This window comes from Trichomycterus rosablanca, chromosome 8 (assembly GCF_030014385.1).
Source record: "Trichomycterus rosablanca isolate fTriRos1 chromosome 8, fTriRos1.hap1, whole genome shotgun sequence".
Lineage (NCBI taxonomy): Eukaryota > Metazoa > Chordata > Actinopteri > Siluriformes > Trichomycteridae > Trichomycterus > Trichomycterus rosablanca.
Window position 1 is genome coordinate 17,160,841 of NC_085995.1, and position 21,513 is coordinate 17,182,353.

Here is a 21,513-nt window from a genome sequence, read left to right on the forward strand (position 1 = left end):
AAGGCTGAGCTGAAGTCCAGAAACAGAATTCTTGCATAAGTTCCTGGATGATCAAAGTGTTGGAGGATAAAGTGGAGACCCATGTTCACTGCATCATACACCGACCTTTTGGCCCGATATGCAAATTGCAGGGGGTCCATGATTTCCTTGAGATGGTTGAAAACCAGTCTTTCAAAGGATTTCATGACCACAGAGGTCAAAGCAACAGGTCTGTAGTCATTCAGTCCTGTGGTGGTTGCCTTTTTGGGAATGGGTATTATTGGAGAGCGTTTCAAGCAGGAACAACACACAGCTACAGTGATCTGTTGAAGATCTTTGTGAAGACAGATGCAAGCTGGTCTGCACAGGTCCTCAGGCAGGAGGGAGAGATTCCATCAGGGCCCAGGGCCCAGGGCCTTCTTGACTTTTTTTTAAAAGGTCTAAGCACGTCTTCCTCGCAGATCTTCAGGGCAGGCTGGATGAGTGGCTGATAGTCAGGGTGTGAAGTGGTGTTGGATGGGTCCTCGTTGCTGGGCTTTTTAAACCTGCAGTAGAAGCTGTTAAGGTCGTCGACCAGCTGATGATCTCCCATTGTCTGTGTAGATGGCCTTTTGTAGCTGGTGATGTTCTGCAGACACTTCCAGGCGTTTGAAGGCGCATTTGTGGACATCATGCTGCTTAACTTGTTGGAGTAGTTCTTCATTGCAGCCTTGATTTCTTTGGTTAGGGTGTTCCTTGCCTGGTTGTACAGTGTCCGATCCCCACTTCTATACGCTACCTCCCTGGACCGGCGCAGCTGTTTCAATTTGGCATTAAACCAGGGCTTGTCATTACTATATTTAATGCGAGTCCTGGTGGGAACACAGATGTCTTCACAAAAGCTGATGTAAGAGGTCACCGTATCTGTGTATTCATCCAGGCTGCTTGTGGCATCAACGAACACACACCAGTCTGTTAATTCCATGCAGCCCTGAAGCCTTTCTTTAGCCTCATTAGTCCATTTCTTCACCGTGCTGACTACAGGTTTGGCACACTTGAGCTTCTGTCTGTAGGTTGGGAGAAGATGAACTAAACAGTGGTCAGATAGTCCCAGTCATGTACGGGGGACAGAGCGATAATCACCTTTAAATACAGTGTAGCAGTGATCTGAAATGTTGCTCTCCCTGGTGGGGCATGTAACATGCTGTCTGTATTTAGGTAGTTTGTTGTTAAGTTTTGCTCTGGTAAAGTCCCCTGAAATGATGACAACAGAGTCTGTGTGTTTGTGCTCCGCGCTGAGGATCTGATTAGCAAGAGCGCTCAGTGCCTCGCGCGCGCATGCTTGAGGTGGAATGTAAACACCAAAAAGCACAACAGAAAATTCCCGTGGACAATAAAATGGTCTACAGTTCAAGAAAAGTGATTCCAGATTAGGGCTGCATGTTTTCATTAACACTGTGACATCTGTACACCAGCCTTGGTTGATATATAAGCAAATTCCACCGCCTTTTTTCTTGCCGGAAAGCGCCATGTCGCATGTTGGCTCGGTGGAGATGAAAGCCGTGCAGGTGGAGCACGATGTCCGGGACGGAATCAGTGAGCCAAGTCTCAGTGAAGCACAGTACAGCAGAGAGTACCTTGTTGGTACAGTTTAACAGTGAAAGTTCGTCCATTTTATTTACTAAAGAGCGAAGGTTTGTCATGTGGATGCTGGGTAGCGGTGTGCGAAGTCCGCGCTGTCAGAGTTTGACGCTTTCCACTTCTGCGCGTCCGCCTGCGTGTCCGCCTGCGTTCAAACTGCCTTCTGTTACAGCCCAATATTTCAAATATTGATTATTCCAGAGCAGGGCGGCTCAGTGGGTAGCACTGCTTCCTCACACCAAGAAGGGGTCCTGTGTTCGATTCTGAGGTGGAGTAGTCCGGGTCCTTTCTGTGTGGAGTTGGCATGTACTCCTCGCGTTTGCGTGGGTTTTTCTCCGGGAGCTCGGAGGAAACCGGTTCCTTCCATTGTCCAAAGACATGCCAGTGAGGTGAATTGGAGATAAAAAATTGTCCATGACTGTGTTTGACATTAAAGACTTGAACTGAATCTTGTGTAACCAGTGGTTACCTGTCCTGTCATGAATGTAGCCAAGGTGTGAAAACATATAAATCCTAATAAATAAAATAAATATTCCGGAGCTCCTGCTGCCCTTTTTCTGCATCACAGTTCTTATGTTTTCATGCATAGTTAAGCCACTTAGCCTTGTTTCCACATTGAAGGTATGGCCTTTTTGCTGCAGTTCTTCCATGAAGACCACTTCAAACAGACTTCTTCAAACAGTAGATAGGTATACCTAGATTCCACTGGTTTTTGTTAGTTCTGAGGTGATGGCAGTACTGTACATCATCTGATTTGCTGCGCTAAATTTCCTTGGCCAATCACTGCATCTATGTTCTTTAAAGTTGCCCCTTAAAGGCAAAGGGTGGTCACACCAGATATTGATTTTAGATTTTTACATTTTGTTAACTGACAAAAACAATTATAAACAACTATTAACAATTATAAACAACTATTAACACAGGTATTTTTAAAAAGCATTTTTACTGTGCATAATTTATTCTACACCTGCCTAAAGCTTTTGCACAGTACTGTATCTCGGCTCATATTCTGCCCTAGATCTAACATTGTGCAAGCCAGAACTACTAATAGACCTCCAGTAAAAAGTATGGAATGATCAGCATGGGAGTGATTGCTTACCTATAGTCATATAGGGAAACTGCAATCACCAAACTGCAATCTTAACCCAAAACACAAAACCTGAATTAAAAAAAGCAAACTGGAGCCAATTTCAGGCATTATGCATTAAAAACCTAAACACAGAGCCTCAGCTTTGCTGGAACAGAATAGAATTGTTCACATAAAATATATTTGCAAATGCAGAAGACTATATACTGTATATATAGTCTTTATAGACTATATATACAGGGGTTGGACAAAATAACTGAAACACCTGTCATTTTAGTGTGGGAGGTTTCATGGCTAAATTGGACCAGTCTGGTGGCCAATCTTCATTAATTGCACATTGCACCAGTGAGAGCAGAGTGTGAAGGTTCAATTAGCAGGGTAAGAGCACAGTTTTGCTCAAAATATTGCAATGCACACAACATTATGGGTCACATACCAGAGTTCAAAAGAGGACAAATTGTTGGTGCACGTCTTGCTGGCGCATCTGTGACCAAGACAGCAAGTCTTTGTGATGTATCAAGAGCCACGGTATCCAGGGTAATGTCAGCATACCACCAAGAAGGACAAACCACATCCAACAGGATTAACTGTGGACGCAAGAGGAAGCTGTCTGAAAGGGATGTTCGGGTGCTAACCCGGATTGTATCCAAAAAACATAAAACCACGGCTGCCCAAATCACGGCAGAATTAAATGTGCACCTCAACTCTCCTGTTTCCACCAGAACTGTCCGTCGGGAGCTCCACAGGGTCAATATACACGGCCGGGCTGCTATAGCCAAACCTTTGGTCACTCGTGCCAATGCCAAACGTCGGTTTCAATGGTGCAAGGAGCGCAAATCTTGGGCTGTGGACAATGTGAAACATGTATTGTTCTCTGATGAGTCCACCTTTACTGTTTTCCCCACATCCGGGAGAGTTACGGTGTGGAGAAGCCCCAAAGAAGCGTACCACCCAGACTGTTGCATGCCCAGAGTGAAGCATGGGGGTGGATCAGTGATGGTTTGGGCTGCCATATCATGGCATTCCCTTGGCCCAATACTTGTGCTAGATGGGCGCGTCACTGCCAAGGACTACCGAACCATTCTGGAGGACCATGTGCATCCAATGGCGGTGCCGTGTATCAGGATGACAATGCACCAATACACACAGCAAGACTGGTGAAAGATTGGTTTGATGAACATGAAAGTGAAATTGAACATCTCCCATGGCCTGCACAGTCACCAGATCTAAATATTATTGAGCCACTTTGGGGTGTTTTGGAGAAGCGAGTCAGGAAACGTTTTCCTCCACCAGCATCACGTAGTGACCTGGCCACTATCCTGCAAGAAGAATGGCTTAAAATCCCTCTGACCACTGTGCAGGACTTGTATATGTCATTTCCAAGACGAATTGATGCTGTATTGGCCGCAAAAGGAGGCACTACACCATACTAATAAATTATTGTGGTCTAAAACCAGGTGTTTCAGTTATTTTGTCCAACCCCTGTATATGTGTGTATATATATATATATATATATATATATACAGTGTATCACAAAAGTGAGTACACCCCTCACATTTCTGCAAATATTTTATCTAATATTTTAATCTTTTCATGGGACAACACTACAGAAATAAAACTTGGATATAACTTAGAGTAGTCAGTTTACAACTTGTATAGCAGTGTAGATTTACTGTCTTCTGAAAATAACTCAACACACAGCCATTAATGTCTAAATGGCTGGCAACATAAGTGAGTACACCCCACAGTGAACATGTCCAAATTGTGCCCAAAGTGTCAATATTTTGTGTGACCACCATTATTATCCAGCACTGCCTTAACCCTCCTGGGCATGGAATTCACCAGAGCTGCACAGGTTGCTACTGGAATCCTCTTCCACTCCTCCATGATGACATCACGGAGCTGGTGGATGTTAGACACCTTGAACTCCTCCACCTTCCACTTGAGGATGCGCCACAGGTGCTCAATTGGGTTTAGTCCATCACCTTTACCTTCAGCTTCCTCAGCAAGGCAGTTGTCATCTTGGAGGTTGTGTTTGGGGTCGTTATCCTGTTGGAAAACAGTTTTCGAAGGGAGGGGATCATGCTCTGTTTCAGAATGTCACAGTACATGTTGGAATTCATGTTTCCCTCAATGAACTGCAGCTCCCCAGTGCCAGCAACACTCATGCAGCCCAAGACCATGATGCTACCACCACCATGCTTGACTGTAGGCAAGATACAGTTGTCTTGGTACTTCTCACCAGGGCGCCGCCACACATGCTGGACACCATCTGAGCCAAACAAGTTTATCTTGGTCTCGTCAGACCACAGGGCATTCCAGTAATCCATGTTCTTGGACTGCTTGTCTTCAGCAAACTGTTTGCGGGCTTTCTTGTGCGTCAGCTTCCTTCTGGGATGACGACCATGCAGACCGAGTTGGTGCAGTGTGCGGCGTATGGTCTGAGCACTGACAGGCTGACCTCCCACGTCTTCAACCTCTGCAGCAATGCTGGCAGCACTCATGTGTCTATTTTTTAAAGCCAACCTCTGGATATGACGCCGAACACGTGGACTCAACTTCTTTGGTCGACCCTGGCGAAGCCTGTTCCGAGTTGAACCTGTCCTGGAAAACCGCTGTATGACCTTGGCCACCATGCTGTAGCTCAGTTTCAGGGTGTTAGCAATCTTCTTATAGCCCAGGCCATCTTTGTGGAGAGCAACAATTCTATTTCTCACATCCTCAGAGAGTTCTTTGCCATGAGGTGCCATGTTGAATAACTAGTGGCCAGTATGAGAGAATTGTACCCAAAACACCAAATTTAACAGCCCTGCTCCCCATTTACACCTGGGACCTTGACACATGACACCAGGGAGGGACAACGACACATTTGGACATGTTCACTGTGGGGTGTACTCACTTACAGTGTATCACAAAAGTGAGTACACCCCTCACATTTCTGCAGATATTTAAGTATATCTTTTCATGGGACAACACTGACAAAATGACACTTTGACACAATGAAAAGTAGTCTGTGTGCAGCTTATATAACAGTGTAAATTTATTCTTCCCTCAAAATAACTCAATATACAGCCATTAATGTCTAAACCACCGGCAACAAAAGTGAGTACACCCCTAAGAGACTACACCCCTAAATGTCCAAATTGAGCACTGCTTGTCATTTTCCCTCCAAAATGTCATGTGATTTGTTAGTGTTACTAGGTCTCAGGTGTGCATAGGGAGCAGGTGTGTTCAATTTAGTAGTACAGCTCTCACACTCTCTCATACTGGTCACTGAAAGTTCCAACATGGCACCTCATGGCAAAGAACTCTCTGAGGATCTTAAAAGACGAATTGTTGCGCTACATGAAGATGGCCAAGGCTACAAGAAGATTGCCAACACCCTGAAACTGAGCTGCAGCACAGTGGCCAAGATCATCCAGCATTTTAAAAGAGCAGGGTCCACTCAGAACAGACCTTGCGTTGGTCATCCAAAGAAGCTGAGTGCACGTGCTCAGCGTCACATCCAACTGCTGTCTTTGAAAGATAGACGCAGGAGTGCTGTCAGCATTGCTGCAGAGATTGAAAAGGTGGGGGGTCAGCCTGTCAGTGCTCAGACCATACGCCGCACACTACATCAAATTGGTCTGCATGGCTGTCACCCCAGAAGGAAGCCTCTTCTGAAGTCTCTACACAAGAAAGCCCGCAAACAGTTTGCTGAAGACATGTCAACAAAGGACATGGATTACTGGAACCATGTCCTATGGTCTGATGAGACCAAGATTAATTTGTTTGGTTCAGATGGTCTCAAGCATGTGTGGCGGCAATCAGTTGAGGAGTACAAAGATAAGTGTGTCATGCCTACAGTCAAGCATGGTGGTGGGAATGCCATGGTCTGGGGCTGCATGAGTGCAGCAGGTGTTGGGGAGTTACATTTCATTGAGGGACACATGAACTCCAATATGTACTGTGAAATACTGAAGCAGAGCATGATCCCCTCCCTCCGGAAACTGGGTCGCAGGGCAGTGTTCCAGCATGATAATGACCCCAAACACACCTCTAAGACGACCACTGCTTTATTGAAGAGGCTGAGGGTAAAGGTGATGGACTGGCCAAGCATGTCTCCAGACCTAAACCCAATAGAACATCTTTGGGGCATCCTCAAGCGGAAGGTGGAGGAGCGCAAAGTCTCGAATATCCACCAGCTCCGTGATATCGTCATGGAGGAGTGGAAAAGCATTCCAGTGGCAACCTGTGAAGCTCTGGTAAACTCCATGCCCAGGAGAGTTAAGGCAGTTCTGGGAAATAATGGTGGCCACACAAAATATTGACACTTCAGGAACTTTCACTAAGGGGTGTACTCACTTTTGTTGCCGGTGGTTTAGACATTAATGGCTGTATATTGAGTTATTTTGAGGGAAGAATAAATTTACACTGTTATATAAGCTGCACACAGACTACTTTTCATTGTGTCAAAGTGTCATTTTGTCAGTGTTGTCCCATGAAAAGATATACTTAAATATCTGCAGAAATGTGAGGGGTGTACTCACTTTTGTGATACACTGTATGTTGCCAGCTATTTAGACATTAATGGCTGTGTGTTGAGTTATTTTCAGAAGACAGTAAATCTACACTGCTATACAAGCTGTACACTGACTACTCTAAGTTATATCCAAGTTTCATGTCTATAGTGTTGTCCCATGAAAAGATATAATGAAATATTTGCAGAAATGTGAGGGGTGTACTCACTTTTGTGATACACTGTATATATACGTATATATACAGTATATTAGGGCTGCAATGCGATTAAAAATTTTAATCGAGATTAATCGCGATTAAAGAGCCACATTAATTGCAATTAATCACAAACTAATAATTAAGCAAAATTTTAACACTTATGCCCATTTTTATTGCAAGAACCATTTCTAGATGCAACACCAGTGGTGTAACTAGGAGCTCATGGGCCCCAGTTACAAAAAAAAAAAAGTTGGGCCCCCTCAACAAATTGCACATGCTGATGGCTGAACAGAATTAACTAAAAGTCACTCGGACGTTACACTTCAAGTTCAAATTTCTGCCTCAGGCATTTTTAATGCACAGTTTTAGTTTTTGTAGTTTTACTTAACGAAAAAATTGTAATATAATAAAAATGACTTGGCGAGTGCAGCCAGGGGGAGGTGGGGGTTTGGGGGGGCAGTGAGGTGAGTGGTTGAGTTCATGTTGTGGAGAACTACATCTAAAGAGACCCCATACAGGTAGTGAAGGAGACCAGATTTTTGGGCCTTATAATGGACAATAAACTCTTCTCTGTACCACACAATAAATCAGAGCAGACAGCGAAGCACTATTGACAGCTTACAGAACAGTAATCAAATCTTGTCTTGATTATGGGAGCATAATATATTGTGGTGCTAGGCAATCATACACTGCCTGGCCAAAAAAAAAGGTCACACACTCTAATATTTTGTTGGACCGCCTTTAGCTTTGATTACGGCACGCATTTGCTGTGGCATCATTTCCACAAGCTTCTGCAATGTCACAACATTTATTTCTGTCCAGAGTTGCATTAATTTTTCCCCAAGATCTTGTATTGATGATGGGAGATTTGGACCACTGCGCAAAGTCTTCTCCAGCACATCCCAAAAATTCTCAATGGGGTTCAGGTCTGGACTCTATGGTGGCCAATCCATGTGTGAAAATGATGTCTCATGCTCCCTGAACCACTCTTCTACAATTTGAGCCCGATGAATCCTGGCATTGTCATCTTGGAATATGCCTGTGCCATCAGGGAAGAAAAAATCCATTGATGGAATAACCTGGTCGTTCAGTATATTCAGGTAGTCAGCTGACCTCATTCTTTGGGCACATAACATTGCTGAACCTAGACCTGACCAACTGCAGCAACCCCAGATCATAGCACTGCCCCCACAGGCTTGTACGGTAGGCACTAGGCATGATGGGTGCATCACTTCAGCCACCTCTCTTCTTACCCTGATGCGCCCATCACCCTGGAACAGGGTAAATCTGGACTCTTCAGACCACATGACCACCTTCCATTGCTCCAGAGTCCAATCTTTATGCTCCCTTGCAAATTGAAGCCGTTTTTGCCGGTTAGCCTCACTGACAAGTGGTTTTCTTAAGGCTACACAGCTGTTTAGTCCCAATCCCTTGAGTTCCCTTTGCATTGTGCGTGTGGAAATGCTTTTACTTTTACTATTAAACACATCCCTGAGTTCTACTGTAGTTTTTCTACGATTTGATTTCACCAAACGTTTAAGTGATCACCGATCACGATCATTCAAGATTTTTTTCTGACTACATTCCTTTCTCGAAGATGATGCTTCACCACTGTCCTTCCACTTTTTAATAATGCGCTGGACAGTTCTTAACCCGATTTTAGTAGTTTCAGCAATCTCCTTAGATGTTTTCTCTGCCTGATGCATGCCAATAATTTGACCTTGAATTGAAAGTTGAATTAAATAGCTTTTTTATGCATCAAAACAAACAAATCTACAAAGCAAAATCCAGCATAACCCGCCCTTTCGGAATGAGAATCAGAAAATAGACCTGAAAGTGAATCCCAGCATTGTAGCACATGAATATTAGAGAACTTGATGTCTGTTTTTCCCAAAAACAAGCTAAAACATGGACATAGGGTCAACATTTGACCTAGGGCATATTTCTTGAAGGTCATCCGAGATGAGCTTAGATTTCTGCAAAGAATTGATTTGTTTTTTGTTTTGTTTCTTTACACATAATTTTCAGGTTGCATTTATTCATGCCAGCAGACTGTTTTAGATGACAATCGTTGGATGGATGGATGGATGGATGGATGGATGGATGGATGGGTTTTTGGCCCCTGTGCCACTCTATGTTCGTTGTGTTACAGGCACCAAATTCAAAATTTGTTTATACAAACCCCATTTCCAGACACATTGTAAAAACACTAAAATGAAGAATCTGTGTGATATTTACAAAATACAATCAAGTTGATAAGTCAAATAAATTCAATTCCTTTCTATGTACACTTAGTTAAATAAGGTCAGTTAAATAAATGTTCAAGAGGTGTATTGTAATTTACAAAATGTTTCAACTGCTAATTACCACAAATATGTTTAAAAGCCTTACATTTAAAAAGATTATTTGTCAGATCACACAGTGTGTTCATCATTGTTCATACAGTCAGTGCGTAATTGTAGTGCAAATACATTACACAAAACACTGTACAGTTATTACCATTTTTGTCACACTCGTATACACTTTATACCATGCTGCTGTGGTATCTGCTGTTGATGAATAAATGGAATATGGTATAAAAGGCTGTCTAAAACATGACTGCTGCTTTTGCAGTGGCCCCTTTGTGATAACATCCGGTGAGTGTGTGTGTGTGTGTGTGTGAGAGAGAGATTGTGTTCTCAAGGCTTAATTTGCTTATATCATGAAATGATTCATGCATTGGTTTTCCATTAGACAATTCTCGTTGGAACAGATTGGTGGATCTAACATTAGTCCGCTGTCATGCAATTAAGCTTGAGTCCTTTAGCCAATTCATCGAAATGCTACCCAATTTGGAGTTTATCTCTCTAGAACAGATGTTCCGCGAGCCCCCTAAGGTGAGTGTGGTATGTGTAGCACACATGTTTTCTTATTTATTTACATAATAAACCTTTCTTATAGAAGTAATTAACAGACACTATTGGAGCAATATTTGTATTAGTTTTTTTTTTTTTATTAAATGCTTGAATTTAATCTTGTAACTAAAATAAAAAAATTGTGAAATGTTATTTACTCTGTAGCTGCAGAATCACAACACTGTTTATTTGTCTTTTTCCTCAGGGTTGTGCTCGGGTTGGTCTCAGTGCAGGCACAGGTATTGGAGTATCATCTGCTCTTGTCAGTAACCAGAACCAAAATCAGACCAATAACAATCACCAGAATGACAATGTTGCCAATATTCCTCAAAATAACCATGATAATGCTGTTGACATGCCACAAGACAGAGTTGATGGTATGTTATACATGCTACTGATATAAAAGTCTTTACATACTGATTTGAGGGATCTTTTCAACCAAATAGTGTATTTTATTTAGAGATCCATGATGTTGAAGCCATGGTGGTGGAAAACATTGATGCACGTCCACGGCCTATTGCTGGCAGTGCAGATGACGGACCTCTGGAGATTATTCAGGGAGCAGATTTAGCTGTGGCTGATGAAGAACAAGCAGGTAATAAAAATGTACCTCATATTTAGGGTCCTACTAAATTCACGGGAAAATGTGCTTAATTTTACAGACCTCGTTTTTCAAAAATCTAAGATTTTACGTTTTTTTTATCAAGTGCCACATTTCATTTTGGCAGTCATTTAATAACACTTATAAATTAGATGATAGAATTAATGGGAGCTACAATACACAGAAACTGTACACAAAGAAACTATCGCAGCACAGAGATGATCACGTGTGTAGAGAAGCACACTTTTCCTTTGACTATGAAATCCCCAAAGGGACAAAATTGTCAGCACACTACACCACAGAAAAGTCTGTTACACTAACGTAATTACCATATGATTGCTAGGACTGTCTCATATTGCACCTCATATTTTGAACACTACACAAATAAAAAAATTTAATTGTTAAATTGCCAAAAACAATCCTTATATTTAGACTTTTACAGCAAGTTGCATAGCATTTTTGCATGGTCGTGAATTAGGTAGGGTCTTACTCATAGTGAACCCATTTTAGTCATAACTTTGCAAATTCTTTTTTTTTTTTTTTTTTTCAGGGCCCAGTGGAGTGCAGCCTTCCATGGCTAAAAAATTAGTAGTGATGTCTGATTCTGACAGTGATGATGAAGAGGTTTCAGCAAAGCCTCATGGTGCCTATTGCAACCATCAACAGTACCCTGTGGCATACAGACAAGAAAACAATGGTGATCTAGAAGAATCAGTCAGCAAATGTAATGCATACATCACACACACAACACTAATAATATCACATATCAACCCTCTAATAAATGATGCTTTGTTCTGTTTTGACAGATAAAGGAAAAACTCCTCTTCGCCGATTGGGTGCGCAGTGTTCTAGCTATGAGAAAGGATGCCAGGTTACAAGCGAGCAGATCAAAGCAGACATGAAAGCTGCCAATGAAACAGTAGACAGTAGTGACCGAGAGAAAACCAGTGGTTCATGTGTATGTGCTATTGACTGGAGTGAGGAGTCAGCAAGCCTGGGAGACCCAAGAGAGTTAACAGAAAGGGAAGAAGGAACGATGGGACCATGCTGCACTTGTAGAAGGGCTAATGCAGGCTCAGAGAGCAGCACTTATAGCACCTTTAGCCAGCCAAAAGATGTACAGCAAAGATCACCCTATGATGTTCCTAAGCAGGGAGCCAAAGCAGAGCAGTCTGTTGGGCACAGCACTGCTAATGTTCTGAGTTCTGTTGAGGTGCATGAAGGAGTGGTGTCCTCTCGCAAAACTTCCGGAGACATACCTCTGAGGCGACCAGTCACTCGTGCTTGCAGCAGATTGTGCTCTGCTCCATTAGATTCTGAGCTAGGTAAGACATGATTTTGGGAACACTGGTGTGAGTGACTTCTAACAACTGATGAACATTCATTAACTTTTTCTGTATTTATAATACAGTCAGTTTTAACGTCTGCCACTCTTGGTAAATGTAAAATTGGTCTTTGTTGTTAATAACTTTAATGTCACTGAAATAAGTATTTAAAAGCACTTCTTAAAACAGAATGTTTCCAAGTCCCACAAGCATCTGGGTTTTCTGGTATAAATTGTTGTTTTCCACTCACCCCACAGGTTTTTAATGAAATTTAGATCAGTTGAAGTAGAGTTGGGGCAAAAACATAATTTTTTAGCAATTTAAATAAATGTTATGGATCATTGTCCTGCTGAAAGACTTAACCATTGTCAAATTATAGCATTGATTCCGACAATGGCTGAAACAGGTTTTCTCATTGCTAGACAATTTTGATCTTTGCTGACCGGTTGAGGCACCTGTCCCGGGGAATGATCATGGATCACAGTGCGTGGCTTTCCGCATGCGATACTTTGGTCTTTGAGACACCACCCTTAGTAAGTGAAAAGAAGGGATTGGCAGCTGAGTGTGTGTCGAAGAGCCTTGGTCATAACTGGATTGTGAAAAAATGCTTGTTTAAAAATTGATCAAAGACTATAATACTTAAAAGGTAGATTATAGTCATGTTTTCTATGAAACATTTAGGCAGATAACGTGCAGACATTTTACATGATTTTTTTCTATTTACCCATCTTTACCAATGGTGACAATAATATAAATTGTGAGTTTTTCTTTTTTTTTTTCTTTTTTTAAAACTTTTGACTTATGCCACTTATTCCTTTGGCCTGCAGTAATGCAAATAAAACAGAACTTCTATAGTTTTCAATATACTGTTACTTCATTTACTAATTTCGTGGTTAGGTTCTGTAATGTCATTTAACTTTGCGGCTTGCCCTTCTTTCTATTATATTATAATATTGTATATTTCTTATTTTAATTCAAGATTTTGTAGCATTAATGTCATTTTGAATTTTTTAGATTATTAAATCTAAAAATACTTCTAAATCTTTAGGAAGTGATTTAACAGTTAATTTAACATTTTAAAAGATTGAATCAAACCTCAAAGCAAAATATAAAATGATTAACACTTTATTTTACCTTTATTCTTTTAGGACTGTCTAAAACAAAGCATTGGAGTGCAGTAAAAAGAAAACACACAGCTGACAAATCAACCAGCACAAGCGACCCAGTGACTGAGGATGACCATTTACAGGTAGGCTGACTAAACTTACAAACTTTGTTAACTTACTGACTTAACAAAAACATTAGAATTTACTTTATTAGTAAAGTATTATCTTTTTAGGGGCTAACATTAAAATCCAAAAATCTAGTTGGAATCACACTTTCAAACTGTGGCATCACAGATCTGGTGCTCAAGGATTGCCCTAAAATGATGTTTGTTCATGGTAAGTTTGTTAAGGTTGTGTAAAATTATAAAAAAGTTCTTTTGCATTGACATTTACTGCAACTCTCTTTACTGTGATTTGTCAATTTATCTGTTCAGCCACTCGCTGTAGGGTGCTAAAGTTTCTAAAGGTAGAAAATGCTCCTTTAGTAAACCGTTTTGATTATGCCCAGTGCAAGAAGCTAGACATGGAGCAGGTCTTGGATCAGGTGTTGCGTTTGCCCCCTGAAAGAAATCGCATTGTCTACATGCGTCCCATGCAACAGGTCGGAATTTTTATCATTTATACCACTGTCTAATGGTTTTAAAAAATTGCCAGTGCATAGCTTTAACAGTGATTGATTTTTGCAATAAACAACAGTTGTATATAAATATGTTTTTCAGATTGATTCATTGGACCTGGAGAGAAAGTTATTTAGTGGTCCTTATCCATACCATATAGCGGTTATTCATGAGTTTAGTAACCCCCCCAATGTCAAGAACAAAGTGCGGGTGCGGAGCTGGATGGACAATGTCGCCAACATCAGCCAGTATGTATACCTGTTCATAATCTTGTAAGCTTAGTCCTTATTGAACTATTAACTCCATCCAAATGCAGTTGTATAGTTTAGTTTGAAGACTATTAGTATTATTAGCTATTAATATTATTATTATAGAAAATTAAACCCCAATCTTTAGAACACTAATTTTAAAGCACCATTCCCTGCAGAATTCCTCTGGTTCTGCATTCTCGAACCTCGAGCCTTCAAAGCATGTTTAAATTTACCCACAGAATTTCAGCAATGCTTGGGGTACTATTTAGGGCAGGGCTAAAAACCACTGTTGAATGTGCATGACCATTAAGCCCCTTGACAGCATTGCACGAAAAACCACCATGCCTCTGTGATGAATAAAGCTATACAAGCTTAGAAGTACTTTGTAAAACTGCTATCACACAGTCCGTGGTGCATCAAGAAATGAAAACTAACAATCATTTTATTCAGAATCACCTTCTCTGGGCCCTAACTTGTCTTCAGACAGTTGAATTGAGAGTCATTTGCTTGACTAGCCTGTCTGCAGTCTAAATCTTTCTGTTTAAAATGTATGCCATTTTCTGTTTAAAATGTATGCCAAATTATCAAGAGATGAATCACACAAGTGCAACTAAGAATTGAAGTTTTACATTTAAAAAAATTGTGTTTCTTAGTTATTGGCACATTCTTAAACTAGTCAGCTAATTTCTACAAGGTCAGCTTTCCCTTAGTCATAAGTTCATCCTCAAATGACTCATCTTAAGTTAATAAATGTTCAACCTTTTTCGTCTATTAAAAATGATTTTTTATATAATTAAATTTTAAATAAAAAAAGTCCTGTTTAATAAGATTTGAGATTTATGTCTATAACTATAAAGGTTTATGTAAGAAAAAGAACTGATGAAAGGTTGATACCACAGTGTAAAACAATTTTGTAAATACTGTGCGAATATTTAGATCTGGGGTGTTTTCTGGGTTTTTGCACCTGGACAAAATCAACTATAGCCTGACATAAGAAAAGTACCACTTGTCTGTGTTTTGTGTCACTGCCCTGCTGTAGTACCATTCCTTTTCCACAAAGGCTTGAACCAAGACCTGAACCATTCCATGAAGTATACCTCTGCATTGGTTCCTTATAATCATACTGCAGCAGGATAATGACCACCTGTCCTAAACCCCATTGCGGTTACCACTGGACCAACACAGTGCTTTGGCTTCTACTTCACATAGATAGGAGGTTGGAGTTACCCGCTCTAATGAATCTGCTGATCAAGACTTGCCCTGGGTGGTATTTCTGTGGAAATTCCCAGAAAGCATTGGCTCAGGATCAGTTGAGTGACACCAACTATTGTTGGAATATAGCATTCATATAGGCCTGGTGCATATCCACTGAAGATCCGCGACTCTGTGCATCTCGTTGGTCTCTGAGGAGGGTGGGGAGTAGCAATGGTGAATTGCAAAACCTACAACTATACCAAAAACCCCAAAAGCAAAATTATAGACAATGGCTTGGATCATGACCCAATGACCAGTTTTAATGACTTTCCTTTGGTAAATGAGAGCTAACAGACATGTATTATACTGGAGTCTCTGTCAGAGCTGCTCATCAAACTTACCTATCATCAAGAAAAGCATTGCCAAAACTGCTGAATCAGTAAAAGATGCTTTAAAGTTGAGGTCTGGGCAAATATTGGTAAATTGCCCAAAAGCCAACTACCTTTTAAACCCTAAAGATTTTGCAGGCATCCGCATTAAAGCCTTCTCATATCCATCTCTCAATAGCAAAGGAGTAATTCACACCAGGGAGCCAGCAGATACGGTTACAGTGGAAATAGCTTGAGAATTGGCACCCCAAGACATAGCGGATGTTAAACGGATAAATATTAGAAAACAAAATCCGCAGGTAAAAACAAACATTATGTAAATTGTATATATATTTTTGTCACTTTTTCTGCATTTTTTTCTTTTTTCTCCCACTTTTGCGTAGTTAATTCGTCTCCGGTCATGTCCGAGGAGGGTATTTTTGCCTGCCTCATGCTCCCTCCGACGCGTGCGCAGTCCACCGACCTGACCTACCCTGCCAGCACAGTGCAGAAATTGTGGAGAATCACATAACGCTGCCTCAAAAGTATGCCCAACCTGGATTAAAGAGAAAGAAATTCAGAGAGTAAAAAACACCAAGTAAACCAAACTCCCTAACTTCAAATTAGAGACATTATTCACATCGGTAGTCAACATGCTCAACTATCAGCCAAACAGACATAATGTGGTTAGATGAGACAAACTACAGCCAAAAAACAACTTTTGAAGAGTCAAAGTCGAAGAGCACCACTACCCAGAGTCCACCTATGGTACCAAAACCAGACAAACAGAAGACAAACCCCAACCACAGTACAAGATCAACCCAACAGTAAGGCTAAAAAGAAAATTGGTATGCTTCAACCAAGAACCAAGCAAACCTCTACGGTTAAGAGACATAGAAATGCAAGACACAGCCCCTCCACACAATCTGACCTCAGTATGACTTGCACACCCTTATCATTGACATAATAGAGAGGAAACACATTATCCAATGGAATTGGGTTGAAATTAAGAATTGAGAGCTAACCGCCACTCAGGTGGCACAGCGGTAAAATTTGCTAGCACACCAGAGCTGGGATTTCGAATACATTGTATCGAATCTCAGATCTGCCATCTGGCTGGGCTATCTGATGGCTATATGAACAACATTTGGCTGTTGTTCATACAGGGTTAGGGAGCCGGAAGGGGACTTCATAACTGATGCAATCACGACCTCTGCTGGCTGGTTGATGGCGTCTGCACAGAGTAGAGGAATAATGCTGATCAGGGTGTGGCTCTCCATGCACAGGGCTGATTCGCATATAAAGTTGGCTGGTGCAGGTGAAAAAATACAGTTGGCTACTGTTCCCATGTCGGAGGGGACGTGTCAGTTCGCTGTCCTCAATCAGGGGCGGGGGTCAGCACCAGTAGAGAGGAAGCATAACGCAATTGGGTAAAAATTGGACGCGCTAAAAATCGGGAGTAAAAGAGAAAAACTGCATTAAAAAAAAATTTGTATATAAAAGCTGTATACAAGTCGCGGTGTCATCAACGTGACAGACAATTTAGAGTTGGAACAGCGTTGATTTCTTGCAGATTTTTTTAAAAATGAGTGGGGCAAAAAATATGTATAAAAACGGGCGTGGCGGGTGAACGGGTGCGCGTATCCAAACATTGTATACAAGTTGCGGTGTCGGACAGACGGTTTAGAGTTGGAACGGTGTTGATATCTCGAAATTAAAAAAAATGAATGGAAGTGAATGGGGCAAAAAAAACGTATGTAGCGGGTGAACAGCTGTGCGGATGCAAAATGTGTATACAAGCTGCGGTGTCATTAACAGGCTGGACAATTTAGAGTTGGAACGGTGTTGATATCTCGAAATTTTTAAAAATGGAAGTAAATGGGACAAAAAATCGGCCGTGGTGGGTGAGCGGGGGTGCATATCAAAAGCTGTATTCAAGTTGCAGTGTCATCAACTCTAAATGAAACGATTTAGATGATATTTCAAAATTTCAAAAAAATGAATAGAAGTGAAAAGGGCAAAAACGAGGTGTGGTGGCTGTGTGTATACAAAGTCTGTTTTGTTTAAGTCGTGGTGTCATCGACCGGACAGATGATTTAGAGTTGAAATGGCGTTGATATCTTGAAATTGAAAAAAAATTAATGGAACTGAATGGCGCAAAAACAGGCGTGGTGGGTGAGCGGGTGTGCGTATACAAAAGCTATATACAAGTCGCGGTGTCATTAACAGGCCAAGCAATTTAGAGTTGGAACGACATTGATACCTCCAAATTTAAAAATGGAGCAAAAAAGTGTGTTAAAAACGGGTGTGGCAGGTGAATGGGTGTGCGTATCCAAAAGCTGCATACAAGCCTGCGGTGTAATCAAGGGGTTGGCCAATTTAGAGTTACTATCGTGTAACAATTGTGTGATTGCCTAAAGCGATCACACTAACTAGAGATGTAAATTTTCTAAAGAAAATGCAAGTGTGATTGCAGCTCAGCAGGGCTGTAGTATGTGGGGTGTGAATACTTTTGGTCATGCAGTTGGTGGCGTTCAAATAATTTTGATCATGTACTTGGTGGGGGTGTCAATAACACAGCAGGTGATTCTGTGTGTCCAAGCTATTGTTTGAGCAGAAGTACAGTGGATATTTGGATATTTGGGAGCTGTAGCATATCTCAGGCTTTTCACCGTGTTCCTCTTTCTTGTTGTTTCTTTGCTGCTGCCCTTCTAAAAAGACCATACAGTACTTTGCAAAAGCCACCCATAGATTTTTTGTGTTAGCAATAGGACTAGCTGTATGACTAGCTTTTGACTATACCGAAAGAGTGATAAAGAAAAGTTTTAAGTGTGGAAAAGAGATTTATGTCTGGTGCCACTGGCAGTGGGTTACTGTAAACTTAAGGTTGCTTTCATCAATATTTCAAAGACAATTGTCTTAGTTGCAGACAATAAAGCTTTAAACCAGCAGAGGGTGCAAATGACTTACCACTGACCACGATAGTGGGTATCTCATTTAAATGCTACTTAAGAACTGAAGAATAACATTCGCTGTAGCTGCAATTTGCCATTTTTTTTGTAGGTCACTTAAAGTCTTGCAAAGCTATAAAAAGCCTTTAACAACAAGAAGCAAATATGAGCCAGGCTGATAATAATTGCAACAGTTGCTTAAAAGCGGAGGGGGAATATAACCTGCAAGAAAAACGCTTATAAAATTATAAATTATATGCTGTATTTGCTTATCATCAGACACTTGTTGTACAAAATATTTCATTTTAATTAACCTGTCATGAAACATTGCCCCACAAGTTTTTCAGATCATCCATCTGCTTTTTTGCGAATGTAAGATGAGTACTTTTCCCTTTGGTTAGCAGTGTTTTCCTCATTACTACCATTCTATAAATCATGTTTGCCTATTTTATTTCATATCTGTTTGTCTTACTGTGGTATGGTGAAATTGTAGAACTTTTAAAATAACTTTGTAACTCTATCCAGACTCATATATTTTATGAATTTTATTCTTGGATTTCATTAAATTAATTAATTAAAATGTAATTAATTTTATAGTGCTGGCTAAAATCACACCTGCCTGTGTTTATTTAGCTAACTTAGCTTACAAATTTGATGAACAGTTTGATTGATTAATCGTAAGAGGAATTATTACCGAATTACTACAGGTGAAATTTGCATCACTGTTACTTGGTCACAATCCTAATATTCACACATTTTATCTATCTGCATCAGTTAGTGATGGGTATGTGTACAGTATTTCCACATTTAACACATGCCTGCTTATTCCAAATTTTGGAATGTTAGTGTATATAATTGTGAGTCCACTACAGCTACACAGTTTTCCCCTGGACTTTATAATTTCCGCTGTTCCAGAAATTATACGTTTTCATGTTATTGCTTGCATTTCAGCTCATGGCAAAGTGCAGTAAAAATGTTAAATCTACTATTGTATGTAATACACGTAACACATTTATGTCTAATTTACAGAAAATGCTAAATACAAAATGTATACCATTTTAATAAACTAGAGAATTGTGGTTACTTTAACATTATAAATGGAATGGATTCAGTATTTCATACAACACTGTAGGAGTTGCACAATGACACCCAGCATAATTTGATCAGAATGAGAATAAACTTTTCATCTCTCCAACAGAGAACTAATCAAGCATGAATTCTTCCCTGAGGCATCAAGAACAGAAGAGGATGTAAAAAATTATCCTAATTACCCATGGGGCCGAGACATCTATACTATAGAGGGTGAGTAAACATGTTTGGGATCCTGCAAGATTAAGCTATGCTTGTCATGTTTATTTACATAAACCCTAAACCCAATTAAGATAGGGTGTTTTAGAGGCCTTATTTTCTGTGCAAACAATGTATTTTTACTGTACAGTTGGATTTTAGGCTTTTTGTAGTTTATTTGGTTGTATGCCTTCTAACTTATTTATTTTCTCTTCCTATGATTCTTTTTCTACTAGGAGTAGTAGATGGGGCACCCTACTCGATGGTTACTGATTTTCCTTGGCTTCGTTCTCTTCGCACAGCTGCACCCAACTGTTATGCTCGTTATGACTTTGAGGATGATGAAAACAGTAAGTTTAAGGATCACTGTGGTGTGGCTCTTGACCTTATCAATACTTTTTATGATATCCATTCCTGTCTGTAGAAAGTCGGTAGAAAGTTCACAGACAATTGTGAAGGAACATGTGTAATGTCTTAAGATTTTTTAAATGTTTTTTGCAACTGTTATGTTATTTGACATTTGACTTGCAGAATTATTCTTTCTCCATGTAATTAATAAACCTTAGGTAGGCTTTAAGGTGGTAATTTATTGCTTTTTTATGGCAGCTTATAAGCTGGTGGCAGTGTAAAGCCAACTTAACTATAACCACTGACAACTTCTAAGCCATGGCAGACCTGTGTAGGTTAATAGTTTCAGGGCTTCTTGGCAGACCTTCAGTTTCAGACCTTGTCAAAGAGATTACTGTTCTATGAATTTGGGACCTAAAGTAGGGGGAAAAAATCACATTTGTGACCTGAAGTTAATTTGTAGCTTTTTAAGATATGTTTGGTGCTTTCTAGTCAAGTCAAATATATTTATATAGCATTTTTCACAATAGACATTTCAAAGGGACAGGATCCTGAACCAAAAACCCCCTCCATAGGGCATTGCAATAATTTTAACATGAAGTTATTAAGTCTTGGATCACTTTTTCAGCATCATTAACTAAAAAGTACAGTATTTGTCAATATCTAGGATGAGCAATTTTAGTATTATTACAAAATCGGGTGTTAAATGAGAGTTATGAATTAAGAATAAAGCTTTAGCACCAGGTTAGACAATTTGTTCATCCTGACCTTGAATTCTACTATTAATACTTAAGTTAAAATAAGTAAAAGAAAGTTGCATGACATCCATTATTGTATTTCATTTAAACTATCCTCAATGTCACTAATTGTGTAGATGTTTCATTTGGCTAATGTATGCAACTATGTGTTGTCATGCCATGTTTGTTTCAATAGCATATAAAATGTAAATAATAGCGGTCCAAATACTGACCCCTGTGGAACACCATACAGCTTTAGAGCCTTTATTGTTTAGATGGACAAATTGGTAGCACCCAGTCAGAATTTAAATCAAGAGATTGGCAGTTTTTTAGTATGTACTGTATTTTTTACTTTATCCAGTAAAATATCATTCTCTGTGGTAAAAAAAACCCAACAACAACACTGTTCTAAAATCTAATTGAATAAGAAAA

General features: G+C 40.2%; 1 protein-coding gene across 5 annotated transcripts in view; it reads left to right on the forward strand.

Annotated features, from left to right (window-relative positions):
* The window catches only part of fbxo38 (F-box protein 38), an 87,557-nt gene that overhangs the window by 61,255 nt on the left and 4,789 nt on the right, over positions 1 to 21,513 (forward strand). For 3 of the 5 annotated variants that reach the window (XR_010013497.1, XM_063000535.1, XM_063000536.1), the window contains exons 10-20: positions 10,136 to 10,278; positions 10,502 to 10,673; positions 10,757 to 10,891; positions 11,448 to 11,621; positions 11,704 to 12,222; positions 13,371 to 13,471; positions 13,562 to 13,664; positions 13,763 to 13,929; positions 14,048 to 14,193; positions 19,908 to 20,011; positions 20,233 to 20,346. Coding sequence is in view for 3 of the 5 variants with exons in the window: in XM_063000535.1 (XP_062856605.1) it covers positions 10,136 to 10,278; positions 10,502 to 10,673; positions 10,757 to 10,891; positions 11,448 to 11,621; positions 11,704 to 12,222; positions 13,371 to 13,471; positions 13,562 to 13,664; positions 13,763 to 13,929; positions 14,048 to 14,193; positions 19,908 to 20,011; positions 20,233 to 20,346 (1,878 nt within the window). In the remaining 2 variants the exon portion in view is untranslated. Of the gene's footprint in view, positions 1 to 10,135; positions 10,279 to 10,501; positions 10,674 to 10,756; positions 10,892 to 11,447; positions 11,622 to 11,703; positions 12,223 to 13,370; positions 13,472 to 13,561; positions 13,665 to 13,762; positions 13,930 to 14,047; positions 14,194 to 15,957; positions 16,079 to 19,907; positions 20,012 to 20,232; positions 20,347 to 21,513 lie in introns of those variants that run through there. The other 2 variants (XR_010013498.1, XM_063000537.1) reach the window with 2 other exon arrangements.